The sequence below is a fragment of the Aulonocara stuartgranti genome (genome assembly GCF_965226115.1).
Source record: "Aulonocara stuartgranti genome assembly, chromosome: 5".
In the NCBI taxonomy this organism is placed as follows: domain Eukaryota; kingdom Metazoa; phylum Chordata; class Actinopteri; order Cichliformes; family Cichlidae; genus Aulonocara; species Aulonocara stuartgranti.
Window position 1 is genome coordinate 33,644,026 of NC_138943.1, and position 14,994 is coordinate 33,659,019.

Below are 14,994 nucleotides of genomic sequence, written 5' to 3' on the forward strand. Positions count from 1 at the left end.
TGTCAAATGTTTTAGTACGACTTTGCTAAGCTACAAACCCGCACCGCTTGATGGATTGTCGGAGCATTACGGCTATCGTAGGCAGGCGCCTCGCGGAGTGATACGTACTGTGCTTCAACATAATATTACCGTATTGTGTGTGTATAACCTCTTTTTAAGTTTTGTGGATATTATACATGGTTATGCTGAGGATATGTCGGACAATTTCCACTGGAAATGCCTTTTGGTTAAACTGTCAGCAAGGAATTTGCATTTGCACTGTTACATTTTTATATAACTTTAATGCACATAAAAAACAGCTGCTTGTTTAAGTGAAAATACATTGATGGTTTTTTTGCACTAATAAAGTTGTGGAGTTGTAAAGTATTTTGTCTAGTGTCAATTATATCGTCAGTTATATCGTTATCGCAAATTTTCAAATGTATATCGTGATAAATATTTTTGGTCATATCGCCCTGCTCTAGTGGTGAGTACCCGTGCATATTTGAAAAGCACTTTATAAAGCGCTTTAGAAGAGTCAGTTGGGTCTGAAGGCTACAAGTTCAAATTTTAAAAAGAGGTGTATAGTATTCCCGAGTACTTCAAGCCATTTTAGCATAACACAGCGGGGTTAAACTGTTAGGGGCTATAAAATGTGTACGTTGCATAATGGGTGATGTAAGCACTTGGGTTTGTCAACGGAAACAAATAAGAAATAAGAAAAGGTCTCTGGTTCTGGTTTTGAGCAACAACCTTGCGGCCTGAAAATTTAAGCCAATGGGAGAAGTTCCAAAATCTGCAGTTCCTTGTGTGGCGACTTGAGTCAGTCTTCACAGACACAATTTAAGAGCACAAATAAACACGTTTAGAGTCTGTACAAGGAGCAGTTTTGGGCTCTATAACTATTTACCATTATATATATTTTTGTTTATAGCTCACATGTTTAGCTTTTGTTTGGGCTCAGGCTTAAGGTTCAAGGTAGCCAGCAGCTGTCTCCTCAATTTTATCCCCAGACCTGGCCCTGTGCTGTTAAGTGAGTGGACCAGTTCTTCCCGTAATGTGCTGTATGTATTGCTGATACGCTGCATCGCATTCAAAAATCAAAACACTGAGTTTTTTTTGTTTATATTAGTTACAAAATATCAAAATTAGGCATTACAAACATAAAATAAGCAATATGAGTAAATAAAAGAAGTGCTACTGGAGCCCCTCAAACACCACAATCATTTCATGGTTTGAAATGATTGCAAAACAATAGAGAAATCGAAATATTATGCTTAAAATATCAGTTCAGGCACTTGGGAAGGTTTAGAAAAAAATACATCAATGTATATTGTTAATGTCTTCAAAATAAAATCCTCTGATTACTTTTTCAAACCTATCTAAAGTGCCTGGACTTGGATTTCTTGTGCAGTTTTTGGAGCATAGTGTTTTACAAAATATGCAATGTGGACTTAAACAGTAAAAGGTAATCAGCTTAAATTCTCAGAAATGTGAATTATGCTCTCCGTACTATCACCACGTACAAAGTACTTAGGGCCTATTTGATAACGAATGGAAAGGAAGGACTGCAGAGCTGGTGATAATTCTATGTTTTGTCCTCACAATTTGCTGTTTTTAAACTTCAGGGCAGAAACATAATTTCCTAATCAGAGTGGTTAAGGTTAAAAAGCTTTAGCAAACTGACACAGTGGACTGGTAAGGCTTCTGACTTTGAAACTGAAACCCGAGAAACTTCCCGAGCAATTTGACCATCTCGGTGAATGAAGCGGGAGCTGTCTGGCATAAGGATGTAATTAACATCAAAGCAATAACATGTGATGATGTGCTAATTCTTTTTCAGGGCAGGTTTTTCCCCTCTCATAGAAAAGATGAATATAAATAGGCTGATAGTCTTTGTCTCTTTGTCTCCGAGTACACACTTGATTGAACGGCAGCACAAACACGACTGGTATGGATGTACCATCCCCTCCCCGCTGCACGCACACACACGCTACTGTCTCCCCTCCCCCCAGCTACAAAACAAAATCTCTACAAAAACAAGGATGTCTCCCGTACACTGGGACTTTAACATGCTTCTCTGGTGCGTTTGAGTCCTCGACAGTATCTGCAAAATTAAAAACAGAGTGGCGGTGAAGCCGTGCCCAGAGAGATGAATGGCTTGTGGCTTGTATTTATTGCTCTGCATGCTGCCCACAGTAAGCTTAATGTTTTCACACCAAACAGAGCTTCACTTTTGTGCCTTACTGTGATCTCTCTGCCTCTGATCTGCACTGCAATGGAGCAACCCTGGCTTTACTGCATGTTTGTAGTAATAGTTTATGCATCTCGTGTCTTAACGTGAGCTTACCGTTTGCTATATGTGTAACGGAGACAGAGATGTACCCTGCGACTGGGCCAGACATGCTGGGGGAAGCGATTCGAGTTAAGCTGTCAGCCATTTACACATAATGTATCTTTTATGAATGTTTCATGTGCTGACCTAATTCCTTTCAGAGCCGCGTAAAAGCAATATGTTGCACATGAGAAGACACCAGAGCATCCAGCTGATCCTTTTGACATCCTCTGCCCACGACGAGGGGATAGGAAGGGTCGGCCAAATGGAAACAGAGCTGCGATGTGAAAGTCGAGAATAGAGGCTGTAGACCGCCCCGGCAGAGTTATTTTCAGCCATTTGTTTCTACAAAATCTACACTGCATCCCACAGAGATGGGGAATAAAACAGACACACAAGCAGATACTGTACTTTGCTCTCCGCCTTACGTGTAATTAAACCGCGCGCTTAAGCCTAGAGTTAAGAGACTGATCACTCTGACAGACTTGAATGTTTCAGCAGTGTTAAACAAGGACGAGGATCAGGAAGAGGAGGGGGAGGAGGGGGTGCTGCAGCTGCAGAAATCAGTGTGGGTGCTGTTGCTGAACTCCATCTAGAATTAAGTAAAATCAAACTGCTGTTCCAATGTGACGAGAGCTAACCCAAAGAAATTCATGCAGGGAAAAAGTGTGGCTGCTCAGAGTCGTCTCAAAACACAGATGTGTCACGTTATGTGATTACAGTGACAAACCTGTTTGATTTCATGAGCTTGCCAGACTACCGCGAGAGCAATTAGTCGCATCACTGATGGACGCGATACCGGAGGCTGTCTTCACAAGTAAATGAGCAAATTCAGTTTGTGTTTACGTTCACCTAACTGGAAGCAGACATCACATTTATGATCCTTGTAGTAAGAAATGCGAAGGCCTTGTAGGGAGCATGTCAGGTTTGATAGAAGGGTCTTTTGGTTTCATCAATCTTTTCAATGATTGTCGTGCCAGGAGGCACTGAGGACCACAACAAAACTTTCAGCTGTACAACTGAGGAAGCTTCCGACGGTAGTCCGTTAGATGTTCAGGTTTGTTTAGGATCATTGTTCTGATGTAGTGGCCTCTCTTTTCTAACAGTACAATAGTAAAAAACCCTTACTGGAAGGATGTGAGGTTTGATACCTGCGATCGTGGCTCAAGAGTTGGGAGTTCACCTTGTAATCGGAAGGTTGCTGGTTCGAGCCCCGGCTCGGAAAGTCTCGGTCATTGTGTCCTTGGGCAAGACACTTCACCTGCCGCCTACTGGTGTTGGCCAGAAGGGCCGATGGCGTGATATGGCAGCCTCGCTTCTGTCAGTCTGCAGCTGTGGCTACAACTGTAGCTTGCCTCCACCAGTGTGTGAATGGGTGGATGACTGGATGTGTAAAGCGCTTTGGGGTCCCTAAGGGGGGACTAGTAAAAGCGCTATACAAATAAGCTCTTTTGTCTTACCCTTGTATGCAGAAGCTCGGGCTGCTGTGAAAGGCTTCGTAAGATGAACTGATCTCCAAAAGGTGTATAATACAGGCATTTTCATTCTAAACAAGCCAAAAGGACACTAATATTGTCTTTTAAAAACATGCAGGTTTACTGAACTGGCCAAAATAGTGTGTGACCCCGATGGTATAACATGTAAGTAAATCTTGATGCTTCTAATTTTAAAATCTACTTTACACTTATACAGACAGGCTTGTGGATCTAATGTAGTCCTGTTTTAAGTATTTGTGCATGCTTTACAGTTTATTGAATGGGGAAAGGGGGCCCACTGATATTGCTAATTAGAGGCCACGGATATCTGTGCTACACCACTGCTTTTGTGCTCCAGCCTTATTAAACTTTAATCACAGCAGAGGCAGATGAAACATAGTAATAAAAGTGGTCACCTAATGTTAATTGTTTGGTTGCATAACAATATTAAGCAATAATTGAAGACGGCACTGATTAATGGCCTCCTGCCATAGAGCTCTCTAACGGGAAAATGTGTTGATCAGACAAAAAAAAACCCAAGACCAGTTTTGAAGACATCAGCTAGTTCTCTGGGAAGACGATTAAACCAATAAATTAAAATAAAATGTAAAAAATCGATAAAGTACGCTCTTGCTCTGCCCAGGCAGCATCCTGGCCTCCTCCCAACCTTGAAACCTCTCCTTCAGAGGAATCCCAGAGACTGTTTTGTTTGCAGCTCACACACTCTACGCACTCAAGACTGTGTCTTCCCCACTGCTACAGTCCCCCCATCTGTCACTGTGACACTGCACTGGCTCCAAGGCTACGCAGGCTGTGGTTGTACCTGATGAATGATTAAGCAGATTTAAAGGGGGCCAGGGCAGAAGTGGAGTAGCAGCAGCAGAGGCCTTTAGGAGCACTTACCTTTTAAATGTGGCTGGACTGCCACGGTGCAAAGCCTGCTTTGGAGTGAAATGCCACAGAGTCAGTCTCCTACGGCCTGTGGAGCTGCTTCCAGCCTGGCATGGTTTGCCTCGTGAATCGCTGCCTTAATGTAGAGTTTGTAAGCAGTTCATGTATCATTTGTGTCTTTGTGAGCACATATTTGAATGATACGCAGCTTTAAAAAAAATAATAAAAAAAAGTGTAGTTAAATGTGTAGTTTAAATAGAAATGAGAAATCTGAATACGAATATCAGACTAATTTGATTATTCAACATTACTTTTCGTTAACCCTCATGTGCCTTCTGATTCGGTTACTTTGTGGCTTATCTCTGATGCTCAGAAGCTCTCACTCCAAAGAGAATGTGACCATGCTGCTGCTGAGGCTTGCAATCAATTTTAAAGTGCTTTGGTGCAAATTGCTCCACAAATGGACAGTCCATAACTGCAGGTTTGAGCATTTATACTGCTGATGTACAGCACGTTTCTCCATCTCCCTCATCCCCCCTGTGACTGCACCACAGTTAAATTCACTCTACAGATACACACAAACATAAAAAAGTGCATACATCTACACGTCGCTGCCAGTGATCATTTACAGTCATCAACAGTAAAAATGCAAAAGTGCCCTAATGATGTGACATCTTATGTTATGCAGTTTTACATCATCTGCAGCAGCAGATTGATCGTGCAAAGGAACGTCAACACGTGTTGGTGCTATGTCTTTATCATGATATGACGGCAGTGTCATTGCAGAGCTGAGCATAAATTTAACTGAACAGTAAAATGACACCATTAAATAAATGCAGAATTATTAGAAATATTTGCTCCTCCTGTTTGTGAACAGACAACTGACACAGGCTCACTTTGGCACTGAGGGAAAGTTTAAATATCATAAACGAGTTAAAATTGACACTGAACTTTACAATGGAGCAGTTTGCATACATGCGACTCGTGCTTGTCTCACTCTTATTGCAAATTGTGTTACCTAATTAGCAAATTCATCTTCGTGATATCCCAGTGTGAAACTTCCTTCAAGACCTGTGGTTTGAAATGAATGAACAAAGTAATTATAGCTGTTTTTCCTTTGGGCATCTCCAGTTCAGGGCCCATGGTACAGATAATTTAAGGCGGATATTAACTCTCTTGTCTATTCCTAGATGGGTAGACCCACTGCTGACCTTGTAGTCACACAATTTAAATTGCTTAATTTAGTTTATCTGAAGTGATTCATTAAAAATCATTACAGTTGAAATCAGAAACACAGCAGCCGTGTTTAGCCCCCTTTCCTTTCACCAGAATTAATTCAACTGTGTTGATATTGGATTTAATGTTGCTTTAACTGCCAGTGATAGCTGCTCTGCAGCCGTGTTACTAGCAGTTTGTTGAAACCTCTGGGAGGTGCACAGCGATTACAGCAGAGGTATCGCTCATAACTATGATTTGGGAAAGAGGGCTGGTGTTTATGAATCCTGGAGAAGCAGACATACAAATGACTTTGTTTCCACTGAAGGGCGGTTACGATCAGGCTTTCTATCATCATAAAACAGGAAGTTTATGCATATGCCCATGCAAAGTAAGTTTTAATGTGCTCTATGTTGCCTGTTTGAGCCTCTACTACAAAGTACACACTGCATTTCTTTGCATTCTCTTCTTTGTGTAGGTCTGACTTCCCCTTTTCATTTTTTTTTTTTCCATTTTTTTTTTTTTTTCCCCGCCTGTCCCATTTGGTTCTTTAGCCATCAGAATTGTTGTCTGAAGACCAACAAGGATACCCAATGGATTTACTTTGCCAAATGGATTATCGTGGCATTGCCGTATTGGTCCATTTGGTCGATCTTTGTTTTTATTATTTATTATATTTTATTTTCAGATGTTACAGACGGGACAGACATGAGTGAGAGATAGGAAAGGGAGAAAGAAAGAGGAAGGAAAGGAAAAACAGAAGGGGAGAGGGACAGTGAGAAAGGGGGGAGAAAAAAAATCTCCTGGATCACCTGTTGAGAGAAGAATAGAAAACAAGCAAAAAAAGACAAAAAAAAAAAAAAGAAACAAAGCAACATACTAAACACAACACCATCGCATTAATCTAGCTAAGTGTAAACAGCAGTAAATACTAAATATTCAATGTTGTTGTGCAGCACGCAGGACAGATGTGCTTCGAAGTAGCAGCCAAGAAAGGTGTAATTTGGGTCTACGAGCAGTGAACACCCGTGTGCATACCTGTGTGGATCAGCGCGCTTGTATTCCAAAGGTTTCTCCATGTAACGATCTGCTAGGGAGTGTGGGGGGGCCACAGCCCCGTCCTCCAGGGTGTGAAGCAGGTATGGAGGAGATCAAAACTCCAGACATCCAGAGGCCCCCAGAACACAAGAGACCATGGAAGACCAACAGAGGGGCAGCCGCACCACTGTTCCAGTAAGAGCTGAGGAGAGTTCCAGATGAGGGTTCACTCAGCAGCCGCGGAGCAGAAGCCAGGGGGAGTTGCAGTGACGCGCCCGTGAGCTCCGCCGGCCGCCAGCTGTGCCTGAGTGACCGAGCCCCAGGCCGAGAGGCCGGGGGCACCCCACCCCCGAAGGGGCCCGAGCGAGCCCCAGGCTCCAGGCCCCGATAAGCGGCCGCCAAGGAGTGAGCTGGTGTGTACCTGGGCGCCCACCCCCAGACACAAAGAACCACCAACGCACCGACACCTGAGGGAGTCCGCCACCGGCAGGGGAAGTGGTGGTAGGTGGAGATAGGCCTGTTTGAGCCTCTACTACAAAGTACACACTGCATTTCTTTGCATTCTCTTCTTTGTGTAGGTCTGACTTCCCCTTTTCAACTAAAGTACTAACACAACCCTGACAGATGTGCAATTCTGAAAATAATAGTACTTTATACAACATATAGAGCCTATTAAATTAAAATGAACTATTGGTAATTCTATCAAAAATATGACTCTGATTATGTCATCACCTCACACGGCTGCATGGGCCCCTGAATATAATAACAAGCTGTAGACTCCAAAAATACAAAGCATTAGTGCGACGTCTTGCAGTATAATCAACAATATATAACTGCACACAAGATGTACAGTAATATATTAAAGTCCTTCTAGAGGAAATTCTGTCACCTGACACCCATCTTGAAAAATACCTACATGCACTTAAATGGTTATGTTGAAGCATATCTTCATGAAACTGAGATAAAGACAACATATAGAATCATAAGTCAAATCTGATGACTTTCCCTTAAAACAAGATTATAAGAAATCTTTCTGCACCACAGATTTAAATTCAGTGTTCTCCCAGTGCTGTGTTTCTCTTTATGTCTCTGGCTTTAAAATTGGACAGTTTGTATCTATAAATGTACAAAGGTGCAATTTCCTATTAAAATGTCCCCGTGCACGATATCAGAGCCCACACTGATACTCCACAGTGGGAAGCAGCCATCACTGAAACTATTAATGACACGTCGTGACTTTTTCCAGCTGTGACAACAAGCGATTTGTTTAATATGAATGCTAAAAATTGTCTTTAGTAATAATAATAATAATAATAATCTTTAGCTGTAACTACTGAAGCAGTGCCTTTAATATTTCTACATGTGCGCTTACATAATGGGGTATAGTCTTGTTTTTTCATCTTCAAGTTAGCCAGCTTGAGGTCATGTGTCAGTTCCTTATTAACTGGTCAAAATGTGCTCGCGCAACCTTTTGGCCATATTAAATGAAGCCTTGTAAATATTGAATGAGACGCTATTCGGTGAGTACCCTACATCCTTGTTTATATTCTTCGCTGACTGCTAGTGTGTCCCTAAGGAGATATCCAGCCACGGACTTTCATCATCTCTGATGTAACTCGGCTCTTCCTGCTGTTAATGTATGAGGGGCCCTCTGAAGGATCGATGAGAAATCACAAAAGACTTTATTTACACATAAGTGATGTTGTTTGATAAATTATTAAATCATCTGTGTTTCAAGCAGACTTTACGGAAGTCGAGGAAACGTATCTTTAAGAATAGATCTAACAAGAAAGGTTGCCTATTTAAAAATATGCACAGGAAAAATTGAAAGTGGTAACCCTGTGTTCTTGCAGTGGCAGCTGTACTGTCTGAACAAGAGGCTTGCAGTTACTAGTGTGGACATATTTATCTCTTTATCACCAGTCATTTTTCCTGTGGTATAAATATCTGTCCTCAAGTAGGTGCCTGATCTTTTTATATTTACTTGCTATTGTCTGTTTGACTAAAGGACAAACTTGTGAACCGGTGATTTTCTTTCCTCTAGCCCAAACACCAGGCTGACTTTGAGGGCTTTGAGTGACGTCACTTAACTTTTTCGACACATGTTCACATTAGGTTGAACTTTGGTGACTTCTTGACTCTTTGTCTAGCATCATTGTGGCCATTTAACAAATTGTGTAATTTATGACCATTAAGCATTAAAGCACCTCTTTAAACTTAACTGAGCACTTAAACATTTGGTGATGGGAATTTTTACTATTTTTATACATCATATAGACTTTGTGGTTAATGAAACTGAGATATTAGCTTTCATGATAATCATAATGGTTAGCTGAAACAAAGCACCAACCTCAAGAGCTGAAAAATCAAACAAATATGAAAGTGATTTTAAAAGATTGCAGTTCCTCAAATGGCCCCTTGAGGCTGCTTCCAATGGTGAGTCAGTCCACGAAAACGCGCCCATTTTAATTCTTTTATCAAGCATTTTTGCAGCATTGTACAAGATAGTTTGGGCGTCTGTGGTTACTTAAACATAAGTGTCCCCTTATAATGATAAACAAGTTTTAAAAGGGGGAAAAAACTCATTTACATGGATACTGGTGAGGTTCAAAGTTAGGGGTGTGGTTGTTTGGCTTGACAGGTTGGTTTACCCAGACAGCTGTTGCCCATTACGGTCTGCTAGGCCTCAATTATTACACCTCACCTCTTTTTGGAGTATTTTAATGGGTTTAAGAGTATTGCTTGCTCTTTGGTTCCAAGAACACCCCGTCTAAGAGGTTTGTGCTTCATTTTTGGTGAATTAAATTCTAAAATGTTATCAGTCTGTTAATTAGCAGAGGTGTATTCTTTGGATCCCTACATGAAAGATAGGAGTAGCTACTGTGACATCCCATTTTGAAGCCTTGAAATGAGTGTTTCCAGTCTTTGTTTTGAAACAGTAAAGGTTTAAGGCAGGGGTGTCCTGCAGGTTTTAGATGTGTCCTTGATCCAACGCAGCTGATTTAAATGGCTAAATTACCTCCTCAACATGTCTTGAAGTTCTCCAGAGGCCTGGTAATGAACTAATCATTTTATTCAGGTGTGTTGACCCAGGGTGAGATCTAAAATCTGCAGGACACCGGCCCTCGAGGCCTGGAGTTAGACACCCCTGGTTTAAGGCATTTCCATTGGCTTCTTTTTATTGTGAGAAAGACTCAGAAGTTCATGTTAGTGTCTAAGTTGTGGATGCAGCTTGCTCAGCACTTCAGCTTCTGGTCTACTAAAAAAGACACTAAGCTGCTCTGCTGCTATAGAGTCCAACACCAATAAGTGATGTCATGGTGGCTTTGTCCATCTTTTATATGCAGTCTTTATATGTGGTCTTTATCTACAGGGGTGATCGTGGCTCAAGAGTTGTGAGTTCGCCTTGTAATCGGAAGGTTGCCGGTTTGAGCCCGGCTTGGACAGTCTCGGTTGTTGTGTCCTTGGGCAAGACACTTCACCTGTTGCCTACTGGTGGTGGTCAGAGGGCCCAGTGGTGCCAGTGTCCGGCAGCCTCGCCTCTGTCAGTGCGCCCCAGGGTGGCTGTGGCTACAATGTAGCTGCCATCACCAGTGTGTGAATGGGTGGATGACTGGATATGTAAAGCGCTTTGGGGTCCTTAGGGACTAGTAAAGCGCTATATAAATACAGGCCATTTACCATTTACAGTCCGTTTTCAATTCATTTTTAAATCCCCAAGAGCAAATTTAAACCCATACAATTTAATCCCATTCATTTAAAGCAAGTGTAATCTAGGTGTTTTTAACATTATATCCTCCTGAGAGCCAGCCTATTCCTTTATGTCCTCTCTAATGGACATTTGTTTTTGGTCTATATCTTTTGACTTATTTGAGCTAGTCCAAATGACCTTAATAGAGAACATCCTGGACTTTCCATTGATATCTCATGTATTTGGGCGGGTTATTAAAGGCTATTTTAGGATACAAAAAAAAAACATGTACAAAAAGCATTAAAATCCCTTTACATTAATTATTATATATAGTAATGCATATATGACGTATATTATACATTAAACCCTGTTAATGTTAAACCTGTAGTCGCGGCTAAGCAGCTGTTAGCAGCGTGTATGTTTGCTACTGTACTACATGCACAGTACAGTGTGTCAGAGTGTATTGGTGTATTTGCCCTCCTCCTCCCGGCGGAGGGGCGGGGTCCATATGATTGCACATCAACACTCACGGCTAGCTGCAGACGCAACTCGGTCGCTCACACTTTCTCCACTTTCAGCTCACTCCCGGCGTTCCCGTCGCTGTTTAAACAACGTTTCCGCAACTTTTAGGAAGAGGAAATTTGAAAATAAAGTATTTTTTAAATTATTATCATTGTGTGGTAATTCAAGAAAGAAAAAGAAGAGGAAGAGAAACCATCAGTCTCTGGTTCAGCCGCTCCGCTCTTTGGGAAGATATGATGTGAGCACCGAAGCTGCAGGAGGACTGGATAACCGCGCATCCTTTAAGTAAGTGCTTCACGCCTCACCGGCACGGATTTATGGCTCGTGGAGATTAATAACCCCTAACATAGTGCTGCTCTTTTACCTTTTTTTGCGCGGGGGTCATACGCTGCTTGCCTACCGTGGATATCATTTTCCTCTGATAATCTTATTGTGACCCGTAGCGTTCAGCAGCTAGCCTGTACCTAATATTGTTGTTCTTTCACTGCTATGACTCTACAGATGAACGACTCTTTGGGGACTTTAGGTGTAACATTACTGGAAACGACCTCTCCCTGCTGACTGACTGTTTTTATGTTATCTGCAGCACTAAACTCATGACAGATCATTTGTAGTGTAAGTGATGAGGCTGTTGTAACATTTCCAGGAGCTCTGTGTTTCCCATCCTCAGCAGCCTCATTATGTGCACAGCTTTTCTCTAGGTTACTGTGCACACACTACAGAATCTGACTTTCACCACTTGTTTTTTTCCCCCTTTGCTCCAAAACCCTCCACCAAACAAGTGTCCTGCATTTGCAGAAAGCCATGCTGACGCCCTTACCACTTCAATAAATATTTTAGCATTAGTTGTACAAATGAAACGTGCAGCATCTCCCTGACTTACATTATGCACACTTGCACGCTGAGACGCGATTGGCTGCAGCTCAGCGTCTCTCCGTGTGGCAACAAGCCTTCCCCATCCACCCAGCAACTCCCTATTCCTCATGCTGTGGTGAGTCTCTCTGCCTCTGAGGGCCCTTTCTGCAGCATCCGACGTGGTAACCATGGCAACGGAGCCTGACCCTGGGCATGCTTACTACAGGCTTGACCTGGATTTCTCTCTACATGCCAGGCAGGGGCGCATGACTTGGGCAACTGACCCGCTTCTCACATTGATTGGCTGTCGAGCAGTGAGATCAGAGGCGACGATACGCTGCTTGTTCAACGAATCAATGAACTCACTTGTGATTGGCTTTGTGTCACTGGGTGTCTGAGTAATGTGTTTGTAATGTTAACACATTTGGTAATGCTGTTCTGGGAGACGAGACGGGTGCTTTGCCAGTTTTTCTAGGATGAAGACTGGCTTTTCTTTCTTTTCTTTTTCTTTTTTTTTTTTTTTGAATTAATCTAATGTGCCAGTAGGTTTAATCGTTTTGGATTGTGCACTAATGCTTGGGGAAAAAAAGACATCTGAAGATGATTTCTAATCCGTGTAAGTTAAGATGATCTCTGGCTTCTTGTTGCTTGGTTTTGGAGGATTTGAGCTTAATAATGAATTATTTTTAATTACATATTTAAAAATTTTCTAAAATTAATTTTTGTTTGGCACTTTTGCGTCACATGCCTGGTTTCATATCCACCACCTGGCTGGTTTCTGTGTGGAGTTTGCACGTTCTTCCTGTGTTTGCGTGGGTTCTCTCTGGGTACTCCGGCTTCCTCCCAGAGTACAGAGACATGCAGTTAGTGGGGTTAGGTTAATGGGTGATTCTAAATGCTAAATTCCCCTTGCTGCAAATTTTGAGTGTAAATGCTTGTTTGTCTCTCTGTGTAAACCCTGTGACAGGGGCAGCCTGTCACCCCGGCAACCCTGAATTGGATAAGTGGAAGAGAGAGAAATTAATTTATTACGAAATTCTGTCCTTATTTTTTTTACTTTTAACTATTTACTTCTCTTCATTCCAGGGAAACAAAGCAATCTTTGTCAAAAATGACTGTGTTAAAGGTACTTTTTGTAAAAAACTTCTATAAACTACAGTTAAAACTTTGACCACAAGATGGCAGTGTTTTAAATGAAAATGTTAGTGTAGTTGCCTGCTGCGCCAGAATTAAATGCACAGTACTGTGCAAAAGTCGTGAGCCACCCCTCATTTGATCATATTTTGGTAGGAAATGGGACATAGGTGCATTGATTTATTGAAATATGCAAATACAAAAAATAAGAAAAAAACTGAGTTTATTCATTTCTAACAAGCTTGAAAGTCAATATTTGGTACGAGCACCTTTATTCTTCAACACAGCTTGAAGTCTCTTGTGCATCTTTCTTATCCTTTCTTCAAGTTGTCTTAAGGAACAGTTCTCCAGGCTTCTTGAAGGACATTAAACGCTCTTCTTTGGACACGATCTCATGCTGCTTCAGTAATGTTGAGCGAACCATGACTGAGCTTCCACCATGTTTTAGAGACAGGAGGCACTCACAGTTGTACCCCTCTCCTCATTTCCATAGTGGTTATTGATTTAACCACAATTTTCAAATTTGGATTCATCACTTCATGAGACCTGTTGTCACTAACTTTCAGGTCTTGTGTAATTTGGCACGCCTCGGTTTCATCCCATGAACTTGGTGCCTTTTTTCTACTTGAACGATTCACGATTCACAGTGTTAAGTAGCAAGGACTGGACTGAAAATGAGTGAAGAATCAGCCAATTTCTAAAGAACTTTAGCAACATTGTTCCGTTGGATGTGGAAGATATGTTCCTGATATGCACCTGTTTGGCAGATACACTTTTTCCTGCTTTTTAAATTGAGTTTTTTTTACTATTTATTCCCTCTTTGTTCCAGGGAAACACAGAATTCCTGATAAGCAAAGTGACCACACAGTGTTTAATATCTAGCTAGCACAAAACTGCAGATAAATATCGGCTACATATAACTGTATTAAAATGTCAGTGTGTTTGCTCACGCTGATGTCACTGGGACCGGCTGCAGATATTCAGTCGATATTTCTGCACATCCTTAGTTTCAAATATCAGCTGATTTTTGACCTTTTTTGTGTTACATTTGCTTGCCTTGCCTCCACACAGACACACACCCGCCCACCTGTGGAATTTCCCTGTATAAATAGCGGCACATTCAATATCTTCCTCTTACTGTGTAATTCGAGTGTATATGTAATTCATTTCTGGAGGGATAAGTGAGCAGATGTTGTGGATTTAGTCGCCTTTGACAGAAAATGGAAGTGTTCATAGATCCGTCGCTGCGCAGCCCACGGCTCAGCTGTAAGATCCCCGAGGTGTCAGCTTGTTGTCGGAGCCAGACTGTGTAGGAGTGCCTATTTCTGTCCTCTCTCTCTCTCTCTGTGTGTCTCTCTGCCACTCGGTGCATCATGACTGAAGTCAGCACGGTCAGCCTCTTTGCTTCTCTGCCTGTCAATGTGAACCCTCGTATGCAGCTTAGCGTGCAGACTTAAGAGCACTCGAAGGAGTCAGAGTACCTGCTAAGAGGGAGAGCCATTGATTGAGTTTGTCTGTGGCAAGAGATCAAAGCTTCAGTGCAAAATTAGTCTATATGCAAAATGTGAATCTGCAGCTGTTTAGATTGTTGCTCTGAAGCAGTGAAATATTTTTAATTTGCAGCTTTGAAGATGTAAAGATTTCCTTGCCCTGCTTGCCCTCAGTGAAGACTAGAAGCCACTAATACAAGTGATTAGTCATCACGCAGCGATGATATTATATTGGTCATTTTTAAAAAGTAATATAATATAATAACTCTGATATTCCTCATTAATTGTGAGTGGTGTTAATTCAAAGTGGACATATTTAGGAACCGCAGGAACAGAGAAACCACATCGGCTCATAAGGATTCCTTCCAA

The 14,994-nt window shown here is 41.8% G+C and overlaps 1 protein-coding gene across 3 annotated transcripts in view; it reads left to right on the top strand.

Moving 5' to 3' along the window:
• Positions 1–14,994, top strand: part of phactr3b (phosphatase and actin regulator 3b) — a 60,749-nt gene that overhangs the window by 12,705 nt on the left and 33,050 nt on the right. Inside the window, exon 1 of one of the 3 annotated variants that reach the window (XM_082534551.1) lies at positions 11,156–11,431. The exons of 1 other annotated variant lie outside the window; for it this stretch is intronic. Coding sequence is in view for 1 of the 2 variants with exons in the window: in XM_082534550.1 (XP_082390676.1) it covers positions 12,602–12,617 (16 nt within the window). In the remaining variant the exon portion in view is untranslated. Of the gene's footprint in view, positions 1–11,155; positions 11,432–12,445; positions 12,618–14,994 lie in introns of those variants that run through there. One more of the 3 variants, XM_082534550.1, reaches the window with a different exon arrangement.